Source organism: Mesocricetus auratus, unplaced genomic scaffold (genome assembly GCF_017639785.1).
Source record: "Mesocricetus auratus isolate SY011 unplaced genomic scaffold, BCM_Maur_2.0 Super-Scaffold_100009, whole genome shotgun sequence".
In the NCBI taxonomy this organism is placed as follows: domain Eukaryota; kingdom Metazoa; phylum Chordata; class Mammalia; order Rodentia; family Cricetidae; genus Mesocricetus; species Mesocricetus auratus.
In genome coordinates, this window is record NW_024429193.1 from 61394005 (window position 1) to 61417036 (window position 23032).

General features: G+C 49.4%; 1 protein-coding gene and 1 long non-coding RNA gene across 2 annotated transcripts in view; one reads left to right on the forward strand and one right to left on the reverse strand.

The window, feature by feature from the left end:
* Window positions 1-995: 995 nt before the first annotated feature.
* On the reverse strand, window positions 996-9291 carry LOC106023276 (methanethiol oxidase). The gene is made up of 12 exons (XM_040752267.1): window positions 9168-9291; window positions 7753-7809; window positions 7489-7601; window positions 7092-7277; window positions 6372-6492; window positions 4828-5010; window positions 4398-4576; window positions 2966-3044; window positions 2753-2874; window positions 1824-1916; window positions 1573-1691; window positions 996-1357 (listed from the first exon to the last, which is right to left on the reverse strand). The coding sequence occupies exons 1-12, from the start codon at window positions 9169-9171 to the stop codon at window positions 1195-1197; spliced, it is 1419 nt and encodes a 472-aa protein (XP_040608201.1). The 5' UTR covers window positions 9172-9291; the 3' UTR covers window positions 996-1194.
* Window positions 1628-23032, forward strand: part of LOC121142410 — a 36158-nt gene continuing 14753 nt past the window's right edge. The window contains exon 1 of the long non-coding RNA XR_005879428.1: window positions 1628-1730. This is a non-coding gene — a long non-coding RNA (uncharacterized LOC121142410). The remainder of the gene's footprint in view (window positions 1731-23032) is intronic.

Sequence of the window (23032 nt, forward strand, 5' to 3'; positions counted from 1 at the left end):
TGTAATTATTTTCTCAAACCGCCAGGCGTTGGTAGCACACATCTTTAAATCCCAGCACTCCTGAGGCAGAGGCAGGCGAATCTCTGTGAGTTTGAGACCAGCCTGGTCTACAGAGCGAGTTCCAGGACAGCCTCCAAAACAATATAGAGAAACCCTGTCTCAAAAAACCAAAAAATAAAATAAAAATAAATAATAAGTTTGTGAAATCAAGAGCAAAATGGTAAGTTCCTGGTGAGCTTAGTCCAGGCAGCTGTGGACAGTAAGGGCCTCTCATTGCAGGTTTTGATCCACAGAAAGTGTTGGGTAGAAATACAGGTGGAGGCAGAGCTCCTCCTGTGGTGGATTCTTCTGGGGAAATGTCTCAGCATGAGATTTTCAGTGTAGATGTGTGAGGTTTTCAGTTTCATGACAAAAGTGTGTTAGGAAAAATACGGAACAGATCATAAGACTGGAGAGATGCTTGGAGGGTCAAGAGCTTCTCGTGTGTGGGTACCAGTGTTCTGGTCTCTAGAACCATTGAAAGCTGGGTGGGCATGGTGGCCTGCCTGTGACAAACACTGGGGAAACGGAGATGGAAACCCTGGAGTAAGTTTGCTACTTCCTGCCTGCAACAGCCAGCGCCAGGTCCATATATTTATATGGCAAAGAGTGATCAGGGAAGAAACCCTGTGCCAACCTGGGGCTTGCACACATACACACACGTATACACATGCTTGACCAAACACACACACACACACACACACACACACCCCAAAATTATAAAATATTGACTGACATGCCCATTGCTCAGGTTTCCTGTGTCAATCATCCCTCTAAATCTTTAGGGTCTGATGGCCGTAAAAGGGGAGATATTTGCCATCATTGGCATCATGTTAGAAAAACTGGCATAGACTAGTCACTACAACCTCCCAGAGTCTTCTTCAGGCCTTCTCTATTCAAGAAAGTGGCAGTGGCCAAGGACTCAGCCCCTCTGTCTCTATGACAGTGAACATGAGGACAGGCTCGACATTTTATTTGTTGGTGCTTCCAAGACTCAATTAGACAATGAACAACAGGCGACAGTGGTGAGTTGCCACTCACTGGGTCTCTCTAGTCTCAGTGTGGCCTTGGAGAGTTGGGGCTAAGCGAGTAGAGTACAGCCAGCCTCCTTAAAGGGAGGGCTCAGAACGTGGAGGAGGGGCTTTGGGCTACCCTTCAGATCCAGATGTCAGAACTGCAGTCACCGCCTGGGTATCGAAGCTCATGAGCCAGCGCTGGACCAAGGGGCTCCTTCCCAAAGTCCACCAGAAAGTTGGGGTTCAACTTGAGCCCTCCATTTGCAGTGTCGACATCAATCTGCAGCATCACGGAGCCTTCCCTGGAAGAGAAGAAAAGGGTAAGTGAGAGGTCATATGTGACCAGCCCTGCACCCCAAGATTTGGTGAGTGTACATGGGTTCCTGGGGATGGGACAGGGTCCAAATGGGTCATCTGTATGATGGGATTCAGGTGGAGTTCCTGAGGAGTCTTCAGAAGCCAACTGATCCTTCCAGAGAAGTCTGTTGGAGAGGAGATCCTGGGCTCTGCTGCTCACCTGATGAGATCAGGGTAAAACTGCTTGTCCCAGGCACTGTACAGTGACGAGGTGACATACAGACGCTTCCCATCTAAGCTGAGCTGGATCATCTGAGGGCCTCCAGGAACTCGTTTTCCCTTGGGGAAACAAGAGGTCAGACTCCAAGTGACACACAGGTAAGGGATTGGCACACTGCCTGCATCCCAAGAGCATCCCACCAGACAGTAGTTGAGCATGGATCTGAGGCGAGGCCAGGGAGATGTTCTCACCTTGACCACTAGGGGCTCAGGCTGACACTTCAACTCTTGGTCCTCCAGCACCTGCACAGGGCCTCCTTTAACAATGCTGCCCCCAAGGAAGATCTGGGTTCAGGGGTGCAGAGGACAAAGGGGTACAACAGTGAGAGATGCAGCGACGATTAATTTCATTATCAACTTGATAAGAACCAGGGGGTACCACACCCCTGGCATGTGCGTGGGGCTTTTCAGAGAGCTTTATTAGAGGGGAGAAGCGCCCTGAAAGTGAGTGGCGCCAACCCATGAGTTGGCTTTCGAGACTGAGTAAAAAGGGAGACAAGCTGGGTTCCCGCATTCAGCCGTCTGCCTCCTGTGACTGCATATGTCTTGTGACCAGCTGCCCGCACTCCAGTACCTCACATTCTGACTTGATGGACTCCACCCTTCCTCAAACACCAGATGGATTAAACCTTCCTTTCCCTCCCTCGTTTTTGTTGGATATTTTGTCACTAAAGGGCAACTCATGTAGCTGTGGACATTGCAGAAGAGCTGTTTACCTTCATTAGAGCCCTGAGTGTGTGTGTGTGTGTGTGTGTGTGTGTGTGTGTGTGTGTGAGAGAGAGAGAGAGAGAGAGAGAGAGAGAGAGAGAGAGAGAGAGAGAGAGAGAGAGAGAGAGAGAGAGAGTCTCACTATGGAACTCCGGCTGGCCTGAAACTCACTATGTAGACCAGGCTGGCCTTGAACTCAAATGCACCCCTCTGACCCTCTGACTGTCTCTGTTCCTTCATACCAGCTAGCATCCCTTTTGATTCTGTCTCAATCTCTGTGTTCATCCCTGACTCTCCAGTCCTGAGCCTGTACCAGGCTCACATTTGTCCTTTTCCTGCTCCTCCCTCATCACACCCTCCCGGAGCTTTCCCCAGTCTCTGCCATGCCCAGTCTCCTTCACTGGTGCCTCTACCTGCCCGGCAAGGCGGGGCTTCTGTGGGTTAGAGATGTCATACTGCCGAATGTCCCCGTGCAGCCAGTTGCTGAAGTAGAGGAAGCGGTCATCCAGGGACACCAGGATGTCAGTGATCAAGCCTAAGGAGTGGGTTGAGGGACTTTAAGCTTAGAGTCTTTCTTCCCAGGCCAGGAATCCACCCTCTGACTCCCACCATCTCCCGGCACTCACCTGGCATTTCAGGCAGCAACCAGCCCTTCACTTTCTTGGAGGGAACCTGGATCACCTTCTCCACTGACCAGGTGCCTCCCTACGTGGGGAAGAGAGGCAGAAAGTGTGCTGAGAGCGAGGGTCATGGAGGAGCAGACCCTGGGCCTTGTGGCTAGGGTCTCCTTCCTTGCAAGCCCTAAGGCAAGGAGCTGCTTCCCATGGCACCGCCAATGCCTGTCAGAGTGGCTGACAGATGCTCACTAAGTGATGTTTTGTTTTCATTCGTGAGACAGTCCCATGTAGACCAAGCTGGCCTGGAGTTTGTTTGCTGTTCCTCCTGCTCCACTTTCCAAGTGCTGGGATCACAGGCAGGGACTACAGTACTACTTTAGGTTCTGAAAGAATGTTTCAATATGGCCAACTAGGTTTCAAGTGTCAATGCCAAAAGTCATGCTGAAATTCAATTACCATCGTGAGAAATTAAGAGGTGGGACCTTAACTGGGTTTCTGAGACAGAGGTCTCACTGTGTAGAAGAGGCTGGCCTTGAACCCGCTCCCAAGTGCTGGGGGGTTAGAGGTGTGAGCCTTTCTAACTGGCCAGATGGGACCATTTGTTTTGTTTGTTTGTTTTTAATTTAGTTTACTTTTATTTTGTTTTATATGTGTGTGTTTTGTGTGTGTGTGTGTGTGTGTTTGTTTGTGTCTGTGTGTCTGTGTTCAGAGTCTAGAAGAACACTCATATCTCCTGGAACTGGAGTTGCAGGCAGTTGTGAACCCCATGTGGATGCTGGGAATGGAACCCAGGTCCTCAGGAAGAATGGCAAGTGTTCCTAACTGCTGAGCCTTCTCTCGAGTCCTGTTCATGACACAGGGTTTCAATACATGGCCTTGACTGGCCTGGAAATTGCTGCATAGCCCAGGCTGGCCTCCCCTTCACAGAGATCGCCTGCCTCTGCCTCCCAAGCACTGAGATTAAACTCTTATGTCACCACCTGGGGACTAGGTGGAGTCGTGAAGTAGTTAAGTCAGAGCTCACGGAGGATGGGCTCACCTAGAGAGGATTCGTGATTATCTTAAAAATGAGTCTGTTTATGAAGCCAATTTGTTTGCACATGGCTCACTGTGCGATGTCCCTGGAGGCAGAGTTCCCAACCACAAGAAAGCCCTCACCAGATGCCACTCCTAAACCTGGATGGCTTAATGATAGACCTATGAGCAACTAAACCTCTGTTCTTTGTAAGTGTCCTGCTTGTGATGCTCAGTTGCTGGGTTACAGCACCGGGAAACAGACTTGGCCCAGCGAGGAGAGAGGTAGGCTCTGTAGCAGCATTTCTTCCTGGAGCAGCCTTAGGCTGGTGAGACCAGCAAGTGTGAACCCTCAAGCTACAAGGATGTCCTCATGAGACTCTTGTAGGAGCAGTGTGGGGGAAGGGCGGGGGAGTCGCAGAGTTACCTCGTTCTTGTAGAAGCGCTGGATGCTGGAGCTGAGGGCACAGCCTACAAAGCCTTGGGTGGCAGCTGGGTCGTGGAGGAAGCGGACCTCCAGAGGGATGAGCCCATCCTTCATTTGCAGGGTCTGGATAATCTCACGACGCTGCCAGTCCCACACGTTTATGCTGCTCCCGTACAACCCTGAGGTGGGAGGGGATAGGCACCAGTGGCTCGGCTCAGGTTCGGGTGGGAGGGCATGGGACAGAGGCCGGGTGCTGACAAGGATGGAGAGCTAGGAATGGGCACGGAGGACTCTTGAACAGGTCAGAGCGCTCTGAGCCCCTGGCACGTCTTAGCCTAATACAAGTAGGGCCTGCAGATCTGGTGTAGGTTAGAGGGTGCAAGCAGCAGGTGTGGCCCAAGACTTCTGTCAACCCAGAGGCGATTCTCACCGGCTTCCACATGAGCAGGGTTGAAGCCATCTTTGAAGACATTGGGTGCTGCCCACTCAGTGCTGACCATGACATTGTGTCGTGGTTGGTACCAGAAGTCATAGCCCATGGGAGCCTCGCTCCCAGGCTTCTCCCATGTCCCTTTCACCTCAAAGGTCTCCCCATCCAGCAGCACAAAACCTCCTGAGAAAAGGGGAAGAAAGGTAAGAAAGAGGCTTAGACAGAGCCCGTGAGCATTGCTGGCCTTCCCACACAGCTGTCTGGATTCTTAGACTCAGATGCCCAGACCCCATTTCAGAGAGAGCAGGGGTGAGGTAGGGGCCTCACTCTGCCCTCTCCCTCCTAGGAACTTTATCTTTGTCTTAGAGCTCTTGGGAAAATGTGCTTCCCTAAACAGAGAGCTCTGGGACTCGGCCCCATAAACATTTGCCCAGGCTGCCACAACCACCATGGGATTCTAGCCCAGAGTCCAAGCTTTGTTGGGCGGCTACAGGTGGGCCGCCAGTCATGTAAGCCAGCTGTCCTTTGTGTAAGCAACATTTTTGTTTGTTTCTTTGTTTTTTGAAACAGGGTTTCTCTGTGTATAGTACTGGCTGTCCCAGAACTTCCTTTATAGACCAGGCTGGCCTGGAACTCACTGAAATCTGCCCGCCTCTGCCTCCCTAGTGCTGGGCTTAATGGCCTGTGCCACCACTGCCTGGCTGTGTACTCAATACTTTTCCCCCTCTCTCCCACCCACTCTCCCTCCCTCCTGTCTTCCTCTCCTTCTCCTTCCTCTCTCCTTTATCACTCCTCCTTTCTTCCCTTCCTTTATTCTCTTTCTTGAGACGGGATCTCTCTCGGTAGTTCTGGAACTTGTTCTGAAGACCAGGCTGGACTCCAACTCACAGAGATCCTCCTGCCTCCTGGCTTCCAAGTAGTATGATCCAATACACACACACACAGACACACACACACACACACACACACACACACACACACACTAACTAAGCTAAACCAAGGTGATGATATTACATTGTGTACTTCCTGGGTTCACAAGTGTGTTCATATCTTTATAACCGACTCCTGACTATGCCTTCTAGCAAACTCAGCAGTCACAGGTCATTTTGTATGTCCTTGTGTTGTGAGTGTAAGTGTGTGTATGTGTTCTTGTACTGGGGGTTGAACCTGGGACTTCACTGATGGAAGACAAGTATTCTGTCACTATGGTTTATCTCTAGCCTTTTATGTTTATTTTCAGACAAGGTCTTGCTAACCTTCCCAGGCAGGCCTTGAACTTGTTATCTTTCTTCCACAGCCTAGAGAGTATCTGGAATTATAGCCTGCACCACCAGGCCCAGCTGAGCCTTGTCACTGTAGGAACAGTTGGAACAACTGATGGTACTTGCTGACAGTTTAGATATTAGTGGATAGGACTCAGCCAGCCGGTTCTCCCTGGTTCCTCACTCCATTGCTCCCCAGGCTTTGGACCTGCTACCACCCAGCTGCAGTTTCCCACACTTCTTATCTGCTGAGGGTTCGGGGTCCTCAGTGCCAGCAGATACCTTTGGCATTACCCTGGGCATCCCCCAAGGCGCTGATCATCACTTCTCCGCTGGCCAGGCAGTGGCTGGTGTGCAGATTGCCCAGGTTGCATTTGTTGAGGAATTCACTGGGTTCAATGACCTGGAGAAGGTGAGGAATGGGGTCAGACTTTACAGAGCTGGGGGTCTCGCTCGACTCCCTGGTTCATTCTCCTGCTTTATCTGTGGACCTGTCTTCTTGTCCTCTACTGAGAGAGGACAGCATGGATTCAATCTGCTAACTGGGGAGCAGCAAGAGAAGGGCCCAGAAGCCACCATTGACTCCTCAGTCAGACAGCATCATCTTTCCCCTATCTCTCCTGAAGGCACTCCCAGCTCCCGGGGCCCCTCCCATGCCAGTGTTGGCTCTGCACCCTCAGCAGCCAGCTGTGAGCATCTGGTGTGGAGGGAGTGTGTCCAATGGAGTGTTGAGAGGAAGGCCTGGGCCTCCTGCCTGGGGGAAGCCATGAGCTCCTAACTGGGTGGGGAAAGATGGCTCTCCTGCCCCTCAAGAAGTCCCGTCTTCAGGCACCCAGCCCATGCTGCTGGATGCTGCCAGCCCAGCAGGCCAAGGAAGCTTCTGAAGTCTGCCCTCCTTCCCTGCTGCTGAGCCAGACCCTGTGTGCCAGCTGGAGGCAGCTGGTCTAGGACTGTGGGGTCAGTTGGTGCAAGGCTCTCCATCCATGAGGACAGAGGACTTGCCTTGTGTAACTTCGGGGCTCGAGGGTCAGAGCCCACGTCCACCACATAGACACGGGATGATATGAAACTGGGTAGCATGAGTTTGTTGCGCGACTTGGTGCTGTCCCCAAAGCAGCTGCTGCAAGTGTTCCATCCCGAGTGATGAAGCTCATCCTTCAGGTAGGGCATGGGCAGCCTGTGGATGACCTAGGGTGGAGAGGGGCAGGAAGTGCTGCTTGCCAGGGTCATGCCTCTATAGACTCATTTTTGACTTGGCATCTCAGCACCTGCAGGGGTTCAGCTCAGCACCCCTGCAGTGAAGAGCCCATTGCCATAGAGGGGTCATAGAAGGATGGAGTCAGGGAACCAGGGGTGTGGTTGGAGTCTCAGAGGTGACAGTGACCATACTTCACCTCACCTGGCTATACTGGGGAGACTTTGGGTCAACATCCACAGTGGCCAAGTAATCTGGGGCCTCAATGCCTGTGTTTCGGTAAATACAGGGCAGGTAGACAATCTCCTCTCGGGGTCCTGGGAAGTAGAGAGCAGGTTATGGTCATGGGCTGGGCAGAGGGAGCCCAGGGTGAGTGAGTGAGAGATAGAGGGCTTTGGCTAGGCCTCAAGTTCTCCAGTCCTACCATGGGGTGGGCAGAGGGATGCTGGCTCTCAGATGTACAATTACCTTTCATGGCCTCCAGAGGGGTAGGGTAGCCTGGGCCACACTTTCCACATTTTGTAGCTGTGGAAACAATGGGATCATGTTAGCTGCAGCCTGCTCTGGAGCAAGAATTCTCCCTCTCTACAGCCTGTAGCAGACACCCAGAAGCCAGGGCAGACTCACAACTGTCCCTGGACCCTACTCCAGCTCTGTCACTTTGGCCTATCCTCCTTGATCTCCACAGTGAGACCCTGCCTCAAAATGCCAAAAACCAAGCAAACAAAAACCCCAACAGAACCACAGCAACAAAATAAAAGCAAAAAAGGTTTAATTTGGGGCTGGAGAGTTGGGGCTGGAGAGTTGGCTCAGGAGTTTATTTGCTGTTCTTGCAGAAGACCTGGGTGAGGTTCCTAGCGCCCACATGGCCACTCACAGATGTCTGACACGTGGCCTCCACAGGCACTAGACAGGCCTGCACTGCACACACATACACAGAGGCAAACACTCTCGAAGTAAAGACATCTTTGGAAAGAGGAAAGAAGTGGAGGAGGCTTGTCCTGCTATCCCAGGATGTGGTCCAGGCTGCTGTGTTGCCTGAGACACCAGCATTCTTTGTAGGGCACCCTCCAGTAGTAAGCATCTCAAGCAAGGTCTCTGGCTTTCTGGGTTTGGGGAGTCCAGGGAACATTTAAGGGGGTTTTCTATGCCAGGCTGTCCACTGGATTGCCTACTAGCCCAGGCGAGAGCCAGCTGCAAGGGGAGCAGGATCTCCACATTCTCACCCCAGCCAGAGCTCTCAGCCTGACACCAGGAGCTCACAGGCCAAAGGATGAGAGCTGTGGGACTTGGGAAGGGTGCTGAAACAGGTCCTCAGTGGGCCAGTGTGGCCATCCCTTACCCCCCAACTGACTGGTGTTCTGGGCTGGGAAGGCTGCTCTGTGTCCCCCCCCGCCACAAGGTCTGTTTGCTAGGGTGACAGCCAGAGATATAGGGGCTCTTCCCCAGAATCCCCACTCCCATTGGATTTTCTCAGTTCAGAGAGACAGTCCCTTGCCCCTGTCCCGACATGTGTGCTACCCCTGCCCTTGTCCCTGTCCCCTACCTGTATTTCCTGCCCCTGTCCCTGTCTGCTGCCCCTTCTCCTGTTCCAGGACCCCTCCCTCTTTCTACTGCCCCTGTCCCTGCCAAGGCTGGGTAGGATGCCCAGACTACCATTTCTGGCAGTCCCTCTCTGCTCCTTCCTCAGAACTTCAGCTGGCTGGGAAACACTGTGCATGAATGCCTGAGTTTGAGCTGCACCATGCATGCCTGCAGGGTAGCAACAAGAATACAGTTTTCTCTTCCCTGCCCTCTCCAGTTCTGAGTGTCTTCCTGGAGGAAGGAGGACCCTCTAAACTAGGGCTGAACGATCCATGGTTTTGGAAAACCCCTTTCCTTACCCATGCTGATGCTCTGATCCTTCAGGATTTGCCAGGAATGGGCAGAGGCTCAGCAGAGACCAGTGCAGAGGCTGGAGGCAGACTGTACAGGGAGAGGGCAAAGGGAGGGAATTTATGCAACCAATTGGGGGAGAGGTGGGGCAAGGGGAGGGACCTGGCAGCCATCCAGGGTAAACTACACAGGGCCCCTGGCCAGGATGCCAGCAAGTGGCCTGCCTGTTCAATTTACACTGTGTGTGTACATGTAATACATGTGTGCTGTTAGTGAGTACCTATGTATGTATTAAGTTTGTGTGCCTGTGTAACATTGTCCTGTGGGTTCCATGCATGTGCCTTTATGTTTGTGTGTGCGTGGTCAGAATTTTTTGGTGTTTGCCTGTGTGTGGATGTGTGCATGCTTGTGTGTGTTCATGTGAGCAGGTACCATGTGAGAGAATTGGGAAGTGTTTATCTGTATGTAGTCACATGTTCCTGTGCTTTCAGATGCTCATCTATGTGTCTGGCCCTGTCCCTGGACATTTGGGGTACCCAGAGCCGTGGACCTGTTTGTTTGGACTTCTACATCCAAGGGCAGCTTTCCCTTAAGATTGCCCTCTTTTCCAGACATCCATGCCCCAAAAGGCAGGTTCCTGCTCACCCAGACCCCTTCCTGTGTCTCTCTGCAGCAGCTGCCTAACAGAGTCCAACGGGAGGGTGAGCCTAGGTTCCAGGTTTCCCAGAACCACTCATGACCCTTGAGCTTTGAAGTGGGAGAAAGCCTAATGGTGTAATTACTGTCAGTCACCCCCTAACCCTCAGGGTGTGAGAGTGCACTTCCTCCCCCTAGTCTGGTGCCTCTGGGATATGCGTTCAGGATCAGAAAGGGATCAACAGAATCTACTGTCCCAGCTGGCCTGTGCCAGAAAACGCTCAGGGGCACTGTCTTGGGGTGGGTCCCCTAGCTTGAAGAGTGAGTGTCTGATCAGGTTGTTAATCCTGCAGCTGCAACTGCGATGTGTAAGGGACAGGCAAACCACCAATGCTCGCTGAGGAACTCTTAGTGCCCCTCAAAGCTACGCTGAGCCTGGTCCTGCTACTCCTTCTGGGGCTGCCCTCCATCTTGGAAGGTTGGTGTTTGAAGGGCTATGGCAGAGAGGACTGTGGGACCTTCTCAAAGTGTCTCCACCATGGAGACAGTGATTTCTCTCTCCTCAGCATAAGCTGCTTGCCCAGGGAAACCCCTGTCCACACACACTTCAGGGAATTTGACTGTCTGCAGAGGCCACTTTTATCCTCTCAGATGAAAGCTGTGAGGTAAGGCGTTTATTGGATAGGGAGACGGGTAACATTTGGACTGAATATCACCAGTAGAAATATCTATGGGGTCAAAGTAGTGTCAGTGAGGAGGCCTCGGCAATCTCTGGGGCCTCGGGTAGTAGATCAGTGTTTGTCATGGCATACGGATGAATTTTGGGAGCTCATTCCACAAGAAGGGATGCTCTTTCAGCCTGGACACATGGAGGAGGACCTAGGTCCTGCCCTGGATGAAATGACAGACTCTGGAGTTCCCCTATGGAGGGCCTCACCCTCCCTGGGGAATGGTGTGGGGATTGGGTGGGGGTTGGGAGGGTCAGGAGATGAGGGGTGGGAGAGGGAGATGGGATTGACATGTGAAGCAAGCATGTTTCTAATTTAAATAAAAAATATATTGGAAAAAATAGAAAGAAATGACTATAGGGACAGTGACAAGGGGAGACAGTCTCTGCGGGTAGGGCTGGAGCTGAAGTGGTGCATCATAAGCCATCCTCCACTTCTGAAGGAATTAGCTAGAACCCAACGGAAAGGCCTGAGAATTTCTCTGGACTGACTCACCGTGTGTAGCTGTGGGATGTCAATCCATTGCATAGAATGAAAGAAAGGCAAAGGAAGGACGCGGCCTGGGAGCAAAATAGGGTTTGGTGTAGTGTACACTGCCATCGTCCCTCAGACTCCTATCAGAGAGTTCATGTCCCCATCAAGAAAGGTCCTCTTGCCAGGAGGTGGTGGCGCACGCCTTTAGTCCCAGCACTCGGGAGGCAGAGGCAGGCGGATCTCTGTGAGTTCGAGGCCAGCCTGGTCTACAGAGTGAGTTCTAGGACAGCCTCCAAAACAATACATTGAAACCCTGTCTCGAAAAACCAAAAGAAAAAGGAAAAAAAAAAAGAGAGAAAGAAAGAAAGAAAGAAAGAAAGAAGGAAAGAAAGAAAGAAAGAAAGAAAGAAAGAAAGAAAGAAAGAAAGAAAGAAAGAAAGAAACTTTCTCTGGCTGGTTATAGCAGTATATAGCTATAATTCCAACAAGGATTCAGAGGCCAGCCTGGTCTACATAGTAAGGGCCAGGCTAGACCTTCTGTGGCTCAGAGGCATAAGCTTCCAAACCTGGGTTTTCCAAAAGTTAAGTTAAGCAGATATAAGTGGGGGGCTCAGTATTTAAGAGCAATTGCTGCTCTTGCAGAGGACATAGGTTCAGTTCTCAGCACCCAACAATGGATGGCTCTCACCATGTGTAACCCAAATTCCAGGAACTCTAATGCTCTCTTCTGGCATCTACAGGCACATGGTGCACACCCATATGTTCAGGTATGTGTACACACACACACACACACACACACACACACACACACACACTAAATAAATAAATATTTTTGAAATGTCACTCAGAGCCTCTTGTCCCTCCGTCGTGTCATCCTCCCCATTCACCAGACAGACAGAGAGCAAAGTTGGCCTCCTGCGTGCGGCTGCCCTGGCTGCTTCCTTGCTTCTGCCATCTCTCTGCCCTCCGCTCGGCCTCTGCACAGCTGCCTCCTGACAATCCAGCCTCCTCCTCCTGAGTTTCTGTCTGGGTTACTTCCTCTTTACTCTCCAGGCTTGAGCCAAGGCTAGAAAGTAAACAGCTTCCTCCACTGCTGGCAGCAGGGCCTGTAGGTCCTACTAACTGCTGCTCGGGAGCTGAAGGGCTGGCTCCCTCCCCAATCTGGTTCACCCTTCGCTAGCCTGAAGCCAACCAGACTGCTTGAGCTTGTGGAAGTCACCATTAGTGGTGCCGTCTAGGGATGACCCAAATCTGCAAGGCAGAAGGAACCCCATCCTGGGCCTCTCAAGTCAATAATCCCAGAGGAGGGACTAGCGTGTTTTGTTTGTCCTTGAGTCTGTTTTGACAACCAGGTCATCCAAGGCCCTGCACTCTGACCCCGCTGGTCTTGGCAGTGTCTCCATAGCACCGCTAACTTCTGCCTGCTGTTTTCTCACTGACTGCTTACTTGAGAGCTGAGAGGCTGTTTTAGGGGGGAGTTGTCCCAGTCTGGGGAGAAGCCAGCTGCTAACAGAACTACCCCTGGGCCCTGGGCTTCCGGAGTTGGGATGGAAGGATCTTTGCCCACTACTAGCAGCAGGGGCTGCAGGTCCTACTAATTTTGCTTCTCAGGAGCTGAGGGGCCCCTCCTCAAACTGGTTTGCCATTCTGAGCCAGAAGCTAACCAGACTGATGAGTATGTGTATTCACAGGAGTGGCGGTAGCTAGGGAGTGCCCAGAGCTGCCACAGCCCACGGAAGGCCGGGGCACGGGCCTGCGTGTTTCAGTGAGTTCTAAGCCCAGGCCATGGCAGCTTTGGAGGAGGCAGAGGGTCTAGCTAATGTTGCTCATGGTCTTTGACCCTGGGCTCTGAGAACAGGAAGTGGAAGCCCTGACTGTGGGCACCCCGCAGGAGGTCAGGCTGCTCTGGGTGCGCCCCCTTTCACCCACCTTCAGCTAGAATGCCTGGCCCCATTAAGCAGGTTTCAAGACCTCTGATGGGTGAGATGGAAAAATGATGGAAACCAAAAGCAAATTAAGCCTAATGAAGAGAAGGGAGGGAGATGATGAAACTGATCTCCAAAAATAATTTAAAATGGCAACAGAAATTGTGCCTGGTGGCACAGACCCGCAGTCTGGCAACATAGGAGACTTGGATCTGAGGATCACAGTTCAAGGTTTAAAGAGTGTGGTGGCTGTTCTTGGTTGTCAGTGTGACTGTTTCTGAATTACCTAAAAACCCAAAGATGGAGGAACACGCTTGTGAGGGACTGTTTCTAGATTTGAAGCAGGCAGGTCCATTTCTAATCTGGATCTTTGAGGTGGGAAGACTGGCCTTTCTTCTAGATCCTTTGAGGTGGGAGACCCACCACTAGTCTGGACCAAGTTCTCTGCTGAAAGCCCGTGTCAGGACATGGGAAAAGGAGCTTTGCTTCTTTGCCTGTTTGTCTTTCTTGGGTCCTAGACTGGATAAAACTGAGAAGGCTAGAGGGCAAGCTTCCGTGAGTGGCTTCTTCCTGAACACAAGGTGAAGGTGACAAGCTGGCTCCCGCATCCGCCGCCTTCCTGCCATATTTCTTTATCTTTTTTAAAGATTTATTTACTTTATGTGTGTGACCATTTCTCTGCCTGTGCGTGTGTGTGTGTGTGTGTGTGTGTGTGTGTGTGTGTGCCCATGAGACAGTCCACTTCCTGTTGCCTGTGGATCAAGATATAGGACTCTCAACTCCTTTCCAGCAACATGGTTGCCTCCATGCCACCATGTCTGCCTGTCCACCACCATGTCAGCCTGTACACCATGTCTGCCTATACACCACCATGTCTGCCTGTATACCACCATGTCTGCCTGTACACCATGTCTGCCTGTCCACCACCATGTCAGCCTGTCCACCACCATGTCTGCCTGTACACCATGTCTGCCTGTACACCACCATGTCTGCCTGTATACCACCATGTCTGCCTGTACACCATGTCTGCCTGTATACCATGTCAGCCTGTACACCACCATGTCAGCCTGTACACCACCATGACAGTCTGTACACCACCATGTCAGCCTGTCCACCACCATGTCTGCCTGTATACCATATCAGCCTGTACACCACCATGTCAGCCTGTACACCACCATGACAGCCTGTACACCACAGGTCAGCCTGTACACCACCATGCCAGCCTGTCCACCACCATATCTGCCTGTACACCATGTCAGCCTGTACACCACCATGTCAGCCTGTACACCACCATGTCAGACACCACCATGACAGCCTGTATACCACAGGTCAGCCTGTACACCACCATGCCAGCCTGTCCACCACCATGTCTGCCTGTACACCATGTCAGCTTGTACACCATGTCTGCCCATACACCACCATGTCTGCCTGTACACCATGTCTGCCTGTACACCACCATGTCTGCCTGTACACCACCACGTCAGCTTGTACACCACCATGTCTGTCTGTACACCACCATGTCTGCCTGTACACTACCATGTCTGCCTGTCCACCACCACGTCAGCCTGTCCACCACCATGCCAGCCTGTCCACCACCATGTCTGCCTGTACACCATGTCAGCTTGTACACCATGTCTGCCCATACACCACCATGTCTGCCTGTACACCATGTCAGCTTGTACACCATGTCTGCCCATACACCACCATGTCTGCCTGTACACCATGTCTGCCTGTACACCACCATGTCTGTCTGTACACCACCATGTCAGCCTGTACACCACCATGACAGCCTGTATACCACAGGTCAGCCTGTACACCACCATGCCAGCCTGTCCACCACCATGTCTGCCTGTACACCATGTCAGCTTGTACACCATGTCTGCCCATACACCACCATGTCTGCCTGTACACCATGTCTGCCTGTACACCACCATGTCTGCCTGTACACCACCACGTCAGCTTGTACACCACCATGTCTGTCTGTACACCACTATGTCTGCCTGTACACTACCATGTCTGCCTGTCCACCACCACGTCAGCCTGTACACCACCATGTCTGCCTGTACACCACCATGTCTGCCTGTACACCACCATGTCTGCCTGTACACCACCATGTCAAACCATGATGATACTAGACTTAACCTCTGGAAATGTGAGTCTCCCAATTATATGTTTTTTTCTTTGTAAGAGTTGCTATGTTCATGGTGTCTCTTCATAGCCACAGAAACCCTAACTAAGACAATATGTGTCTGTGCATTATGGGCATGCCTAATGCCCAAGGAAGCCAGAGAAGGCACTGGATCCCCTAGAACTGGAGTTACATATGGCTGTGAGCCACCATGTGGGTGCTGGAAATGGAGCTCAGATCTGCAAAAGCAGCCAGTGCTCTTAACTCCTGTGTCATCTCTACAGCACCAGCGCCCTCACTCTGTTTTGCTTTTTTTTTTTTTTTTTTGCTTGTTTGTTTGTTCTATTGTTTTCTTGAGACAGGATTCCTCTGTGTAGTTCTGGTTGTTCTGGAACTTGCTTTGTAGACCATGTAGGCCTCAAATTCAGAGATCTAGCTGTCTCTGCCTCCCAAGTGCAGGAATTTAAGGCATGTACTATTACCACCTGGTTCTCTCTTTCCCCTTTTAAAAATTAACTAGTTAGTTAATTAATTTCTGGCACAGGGTTTCTCTGTATAGCCCTTGCTGTCTCAGAACTCATCATGTAGACTAGGCTGGCCTTGAACTCAGACATCCACTTGCCTCTACTGTCAAGTACTGGGATTAAAGGCAAGTGCCATCACCATCCAGCTTGATTTATTTATTTTATAAGCATTGGTGTTTGCCTGCAAGTATGTCTGTGTGGGGGAATCAGATCCCCTAGAAGAGGAGTTACAGACAGCTGTGAGCTGCCATGTGGGGGCTGAGTTTTGAACCCGGGACCTCTGAGAGAGCAGCCAGTATACTTACCCCCTGAGCCATCTCTCTAGCCCCAAATTTATTTATTTCTATTTTATGTGCATTGATATTTTGCCTGCATGTATGTTTGAGTGAAGGTATTGATCTTCTGGTACTGGAATTACAGACAGTTGTGAACTTCCAGGTAGGTGCTGGGAATTAAATCCGGTCCTTTGGAAGAGCAGCCATTGCTCTTAACTACTGAGTCATCTTTCCAGACCAACCCTTCCATTCTTAAATTGCTTTTGTTAGAGTATTTGTTACTCATGCTGAGTAGCCTTGCCTTTAATCCTAGTACACCAGAGGCAGAGGCAGGCAGATCTCTGTGAGTTCCAGGACAGGCTCCAACACTACATAGAGAAGCTCTGTCTTGGAAAACCAAATAAATAAATAAACAAATAATAAATAAATAGTCAAGGTCAACTTCTGGCCACATGTTAACTGCACCTGCATACAAAGGTGCACACATATGACCACACATACACATGAACACTCATATACACAGCAGGATACAGGGAGAAGAAGGAGTAATTGGCTTGCATCAGTCCATTTAGTCTTTGCTATATCATGTAGGTAAGACCATCTACATGTTAGCTTCAAGGAAGCTAAGGTGCTTGACAGGGTCAAGGCCACTGGGGGATAACAGAGCAGGACGCCTAGCAGCTTCTCTGACTCCAGGACACACCGTTCTTGCAACCCAATATGCTGTCTGTGTTTCCTTTGCTTTATTTGGTTTGGGGGGAAGGAAGAGTGGGAGGTGGGATATCCTGAAAGGAACCTACAACTCTGGGGGTTTGTTTCTTGGAAGTCCCAGGACAGACAGGCGGGTTCTCTGAGGGGACAGAACTGAAGGAGCAGTTGTGTGCAGGAATGAGAAAGGAGATCCTCGTGGGCGGAGCAGTGAGGCCTGGGTGACCTTGTCTCCCCAGAGGAGAGACTAGAAGGGTTTACAACCCCAGTGCTAGCGGCTGTCACCTATGGAATGCTGATGAGGGATCAGATGATTTCCATGGCTACTTAATATGCTTTTGTGCTAAAAACAAACAAACAAATAAACAAAAAAGAAGCAAGCAAGTAAGCAGGAGTCTTCGTGGCCAAGACATCAGCTCTTGCCTCCAGATTCCTAACCTGTTCTTGGCTTCCCTTGATGGACTGTAATTCAGGATAATAAGCCCAATAAACCCTTTCCTCCCCACCTTGCTTTTGGTCATGGTGTTGCATCACAGCAGTAATAACAGAGTACCACATTCTATAACGTCTGATATGTAAAGTGTGCAGAGGTGTACACACAACTGTATGCAGGGTGTCTGGAACTCGAAGATGCAGCCTGTAGAGGCCCGAGGCAGGCCTGGCTAGACGAGTTGAGATTTCCCCCAGCTAAGCAGACTCCAGGACTCTGTATTGCTAATTTTTCCTCATATTGGCTGACCAAGTACACACCCTCAGAGGACCAGAGCATTGGGACTAAACCTGTTCCCCAATATGGCTGACACCAGGTCAGGCCTGGCTCCTAACAGTTAGCTCAGGCACAAAACTCAGTAGAAGACATTTTTTTTCCTTTTTGGCCTTACACCGAACTTGTTTTACCAATTCACTCAGTGATCACATTCACGTTGGTTTTTTCTGAACAACAATGGAGCTCAGAATACTACTAAGAGGAAGAAAACTTTAAGATGACGCTGTCTCTGCCAGGCTCCTGTGAAGAGCAGGATTCGAGCAGCACCAGAGGACCTTCTCCCATCTCCAGACTCTCAGAAATACCTCCTATCCGTGGTGCTTCAAACTCACCATTTCCAGTTTCTTTATTTGCACTTAGGGTGCCCTCTGGCCCTGGGCTGCAGGCTTATCTCTGGGGTAATAACTCTTTAGATTCCTGGTAGCTCCATGAGACTTGGTTTTTTTCAGAAGTGTGTTTCAAAGTGGGCAGCACTGAGCCTGGTCTGTGGCCTAATGACTAAGGATGTGTTTTAAAAAGCAATTGCTGGAACCCCTGGCAGTGAGCAGAGATGCGTTGGTGGTGGTAGGTTTTGTTTTGGTTTGGTTTGGTTTTTCAAGACAGGTTTTCTCTGTATTGTTTTGGAGGCTGTCCTGGAACTCGCTCTGTAGACCAGGCTGGCCTCGAACTCACAGAGATACACCTGCCTCTGCCTCCCCAGTGCTGGGATTAAAGGCGTGCGCCACCAATGCCCAGATGGTGGTGCTGTTCTATCAGCCAGGGGCAGAGCAGATGGCAGTCCTTTGTTCATCCTAGCTTGACGCCTGGCTTGGTGGCCAAAGCAGTCTCATGCCTAGGGCACATAAATGATGGGAGATGTCACTCTGTAAATATGTTTCTCTTATTGTTTGATGACTAAAGTACCGTTGGCCGATAAGGAAACAAGATTGGCGGGTTTAGGAGATGAGGAGGATTCTGGGAAGTGTAGGCACAGTCATCATGTAGGACACCAGAGGAGTAACATGTCTCTGGATATTTCTCCTGTAAGGTAAGACCACGTGAAAATACTTAGACATAGAAATGGGTTAGTAATTAAGATAGAGCTAGCCAATAAGAAACCATAGCCAACAGTCAACAGCTTTATAATTAACATAGTGTCTTGTGTGTTATTTGGGGGTTGAAGCGGAGGCGGGACCCAGGCGGCTGGCGGGAAAGAGTGCATGAACCATAATGGCGCCCAACGTGAGGCACAATTGAAGGTGAGGATATAACTATATCACTAGGCGCTTCTGCGGAAACGTGGGAGGTGGGCACGGGGAATTCTAGGCTGTTCCCAGGCAGCACCAAGAAACAAAAGACCCTGTCAGAGGGGGTGGGAGGTGAGGTTGTTCCAAGACTGTCCCCCTACTTCCAAAAATGTCAATGACACACAAACACCCAAGTTCACACACACGAGTGTGCATTCTCTCTCTCTCTCTCTCTCTCTCTCTCTCTCTCTCTCTCTCTCTCACACACACACACACACACACACACACACACAAATTAGATAGAAGCAATTATTAGTTGGTAGGAAGTGTAGCCCTGTGCTTGGGCACCTGGTGCCTGGGGCTCTGAGCACAGAACAAAAAGTGGGTGAAAAAACAATTGTTTTATTATTGACCATTTTACCTCTACCCATAAATAAGAAACTTTCACAAATAAGTTTATTTTCCATTTGTCAGTCATAATTTAGCACATGATAAAAACTGTCACAAAGCTGCCACCCTGCTTATATATATCCAGAGAACCAGGCATGGTGGCTTAGGCCTGTCTAATCCAGGAACTGGAGAAGGTCAGGAGTTCTGGGTTATCCAATCTACACATGGAATTGTTGTTTTTTGAGACAGTTTTAACTATGTAGCTCTGGCTGTTCTGGAATTCACTCTGTAGACCAGGCTGGCCTCAAACTCAGAGATCTGCCTGCCTCTGTCTCCTGAGTACTGGGATTAAAGATATGTGCTACCAGTGCCCAGTTTACCCAGGAATTTTAATAATAGCTCAGGCTACATGAGACCCCATCTTAAAAACAAAAAAATACACAAAACTCCTCAATTAAAACAAACAACAAAGATTGATCAAAACTATATTTTCATATAGATATTTTGGTAAAGTAAGTGGGAAAATGTTTACTATCTCTAATTATAGCCCTTCCTTCCTTTCTTTTTCCTTCCCTTTTGTTAAATACCATGTAGCCCAGGATGATCTCAGAGTTCCTATGTAGCTGAAGATGACCTTAAACTTCTGATTCTCCTGCTCCACTTCCTGAGTGCTGGGATTGCGATTATGCATGACCAAGCCAGATTTACTCTTTGCTGGGATGAAAACCAGGGCTTCCTGCATACTAGGCAAGCATTTTACCAACTGAGCTACACCCCAGCACTGCAGATCTCATCTCAATGGCAGTAAAAATCATTGAAGAAATGACTGAAGGTTGTGCCAATGTCTGATGTGCACTGACAAAGGCTATAAATATCTTAAACGTTTTAGGCAGTGCCGGAGAACAAATAGAGACCACATGAAACGGGTTTAGTACCATGTAACTCCACCTTTGACATTGGGCAATCTTTCTCTTGCTTTTCTTACAATTCAGTAGCTTGGGAAGTCAGTTATCTGTATAATCTTATCAGGCAGTAGACTTTGATTTAAGAACCTCTCTCTCTCTCTCTCTCTCTCTCTCTCTCTCTCTCTCTCTCTCTCTCTCTCTCTTTTTCAGAACCACTATAAAATGGTTAACAATTATCTGGTCATTGTGGAGAGTGAATGAAACCCAAGCACTTGGGAGACAGAGGCAGGAGGTGTAATTCAAAACCATTCTCAGGTATACAATAAATTTGAGGACAGTCTGAGCTATAGAAGACCTCATCTAAAAACATAAAAAAGTTGGGTCTGTGTGGTGATACCCTATTTATGATTTATTAATTTTTGATCTCAGACAAACATTAATAAATCATAATAATATACCACCACAGGCCTACAATAACCTCAGTTATTTAGGAGGCTGAGGCAACGGATTGTAAATTCAAGACCAACCTGGGCTACAGGATGAGTTCAAGGCTAGCCTGGGCAACTTGGTGAAACCATGTCTTGAAATAAAAGTGAAAAAAAGGACCAGGGATAAAGCTCAGTGGTATATAAAAGGCTCTCGTTTCACCACTACCACCAGAAAGAAGTAGAAGAGGAGGAGAAGAAGAAATAAAGAAAGAAGGAAAAAGAACGGAAGGAAGGAAAGAAGGAAGGAAGGAAGTTGGCAAGAAGCCTACTCAAGTGAAGGTGCTTGTCCCCCAAGACTGCCGTTCAATCCCAGAAACATACTCAAAGGTGGAAGACCAAGATCGCAAAGTCCCCTCTGATTTTCACATCTGTGTCCACACACATATTGTGTCCACACACAATAATAAACAGACAGACAAGGCTGACACTAAGAACTGTAACGCTAATTATCTGTTCTCAGTCAGAGGTCAGAACAGTACCAGGAAGGAAAAGTCAAGTTTTTCTTGTAAATCTATAGCACGGGGTAGAAAAATAAGATTGTTGTACATGTTCTTAATGCAAACAGCCGGCCGGGCATTGGTGGTGCATGCCTTTAATCTCAGCACTTGGGAGACAGAGGCAGGAGGATCTCTGTGAGTTTGAGACCAGCCTGGTCTACAGAGTAAGTTCCAGGACAGCCTCCAAAACAATACAGAGAAATCCTGTTTCGAAAATAAAAATAAAAAATAAAAAAGGAAACAGCCTTTCCCCATTTTAATTTTTTTATTATTAAGATTTATTTTATTACTTATTTTATGCATATGTGTGGGCAGGTGCTTGAGTAAGCCAGAAGAGGGCGTCAGATCCCCTGGACCTGGAGTTACAGGTTGTGAGCTGCCCCTGATCCTGTGTGGATGCTGGGGTCTGAGTTCCAGCCCTCATGATGCAGCAGCAAGTGCTCTTAAGCACTAAGTCACTTTTCCTGTCCTGAATTTATTTCTTGTGGAGACAGGGTATTGTGTAACCCAGGCTGGCCTCAAACACCATATGTAACTCAGCTTAGTCTTGAACTACTGATTTTCTTACCTCTACTTCTCCCAAATGCTGGGAACAGGTATATACATCATTGCCTCCAACTTCAGGCTAGAGCTTTATTTATTCATTTGTTTGATACAAGGTCGCACCATGTTACCCTGGAACTAGCTGTGTGTAGACTAGGCTGGGCTGTAACTCACCAAGGTTCACCTGCCTCAGCCTCTTGAGTGCTGGTGGTAAAGGTGTGTACTACTGTGCCCAGCTTAAAAAAAATAAAATAAAATAAAAAGCCAGCACTACCCATTATTTCTTGTGTAAATATTTTGGATTATATCTTTTCAAGATAAAACTCTTGCCTGGGTGTGTAGCTCAGTTGGAAGAGTGTCTGCATACAATTCCCAGTAACACAAAACCTCTGGTGTAGTGGGTGTTTACCTGAATCCCAGTACTTAGCAGTTCAAAGAGAAGGCTTAGGAGTTCAAGTTCATTCTCTGCTTCCTAGGAAATTTGAGGCCAGCCTCAGCTACATGAGACCCTATGGATGAGTTCAAGGACAGCCTTGGCTACATAGTGAGAACCGGTCTCAAAAATATGCTGATAAAGCAAAGGCCTGGAGAGACAGCACAGTGGTTAAGAACACTGGCTGCTCTTCCAAAGGTCCTGAGTTCAATTCCCAGCAACCACATGGTGGCTCACAACCATCTGTAATAAGATCTGGTGGCCTTTTCTGGCCTGCAGGCATATATGCAGACAGAACACTGTATACGTAATAAATAAATATCCATTCTTTTAAAATTGCATCTGGGATTTTTAGTTTTCTGAGTCCCCTGGCTGTTTTACAGAGGGTCTTTTTCTCTGCCTGTTGCATGTGTGTGTTTCCTCAAGTGCAATAAATGCCTTCTTTAACTGTTAAAAATAAGTTCGAGACCAGCCTGGACTACAAGAGCTAGTTCCAGGGCAGCCTCCAAAGCCACAGAGAAACCCTGCCTCGAAAAACCAAAAGAAAGAAAGAAAGAAAAAAGTCAATCACCTCTTAACTGATAAGTTTTCCCTGCTGTGAGATATTTACTTCACTGTATCACTTGATGAGTCTCCTAAGACCCTACTTTGTGCTGAGTGGGTAGGGTGTGACTAGCCCATAAGTCAGGTCTACGCTGTACTTCTAGGGGAGGGACGAGGGGGCACGCAGCCGTGCAGTCCGGGAGAGGAAGGGGCGCTTCAGATCTCAGGGGCTCAGGGCGCCAGCCTACCCAGGGTCCCCTCCCTCTGACTCTCTGCCGGTGCCAAGCCTGGCTCCGGAAGAGTTGAGACAAAAGCCATAAAACAGCTGTTATGCAACAGTTTCTGGCTTCGCTGAGGCACGCTTGGCAGCACCCTGACAGTCAAGGGTGCTGGGAGTGAAGAAATCTGTCTCGGTTAATGGTTAAATTGAGCTGTCAAACTCCCCAATAAAGCTTCCACCTTGAACGGGTTTCAAAAGGTAACATATCCAAAGGAAGATAAAAGCTCTTCTAAAGCTCTTCTCTTCCCGGTGGGCAAGACCTTCTCAGGATGCGCAGGAACAAATCCCAACTCTCTGAGGACCCCAGGGCTCCGTTTCTCAGGGTAGCACTGCCTGGGAAGCGGGCAGGAATCCCTCTCCGGGTCCCAGCAGACAGGACTCTACTGACTGGGGATTTGGGCTCA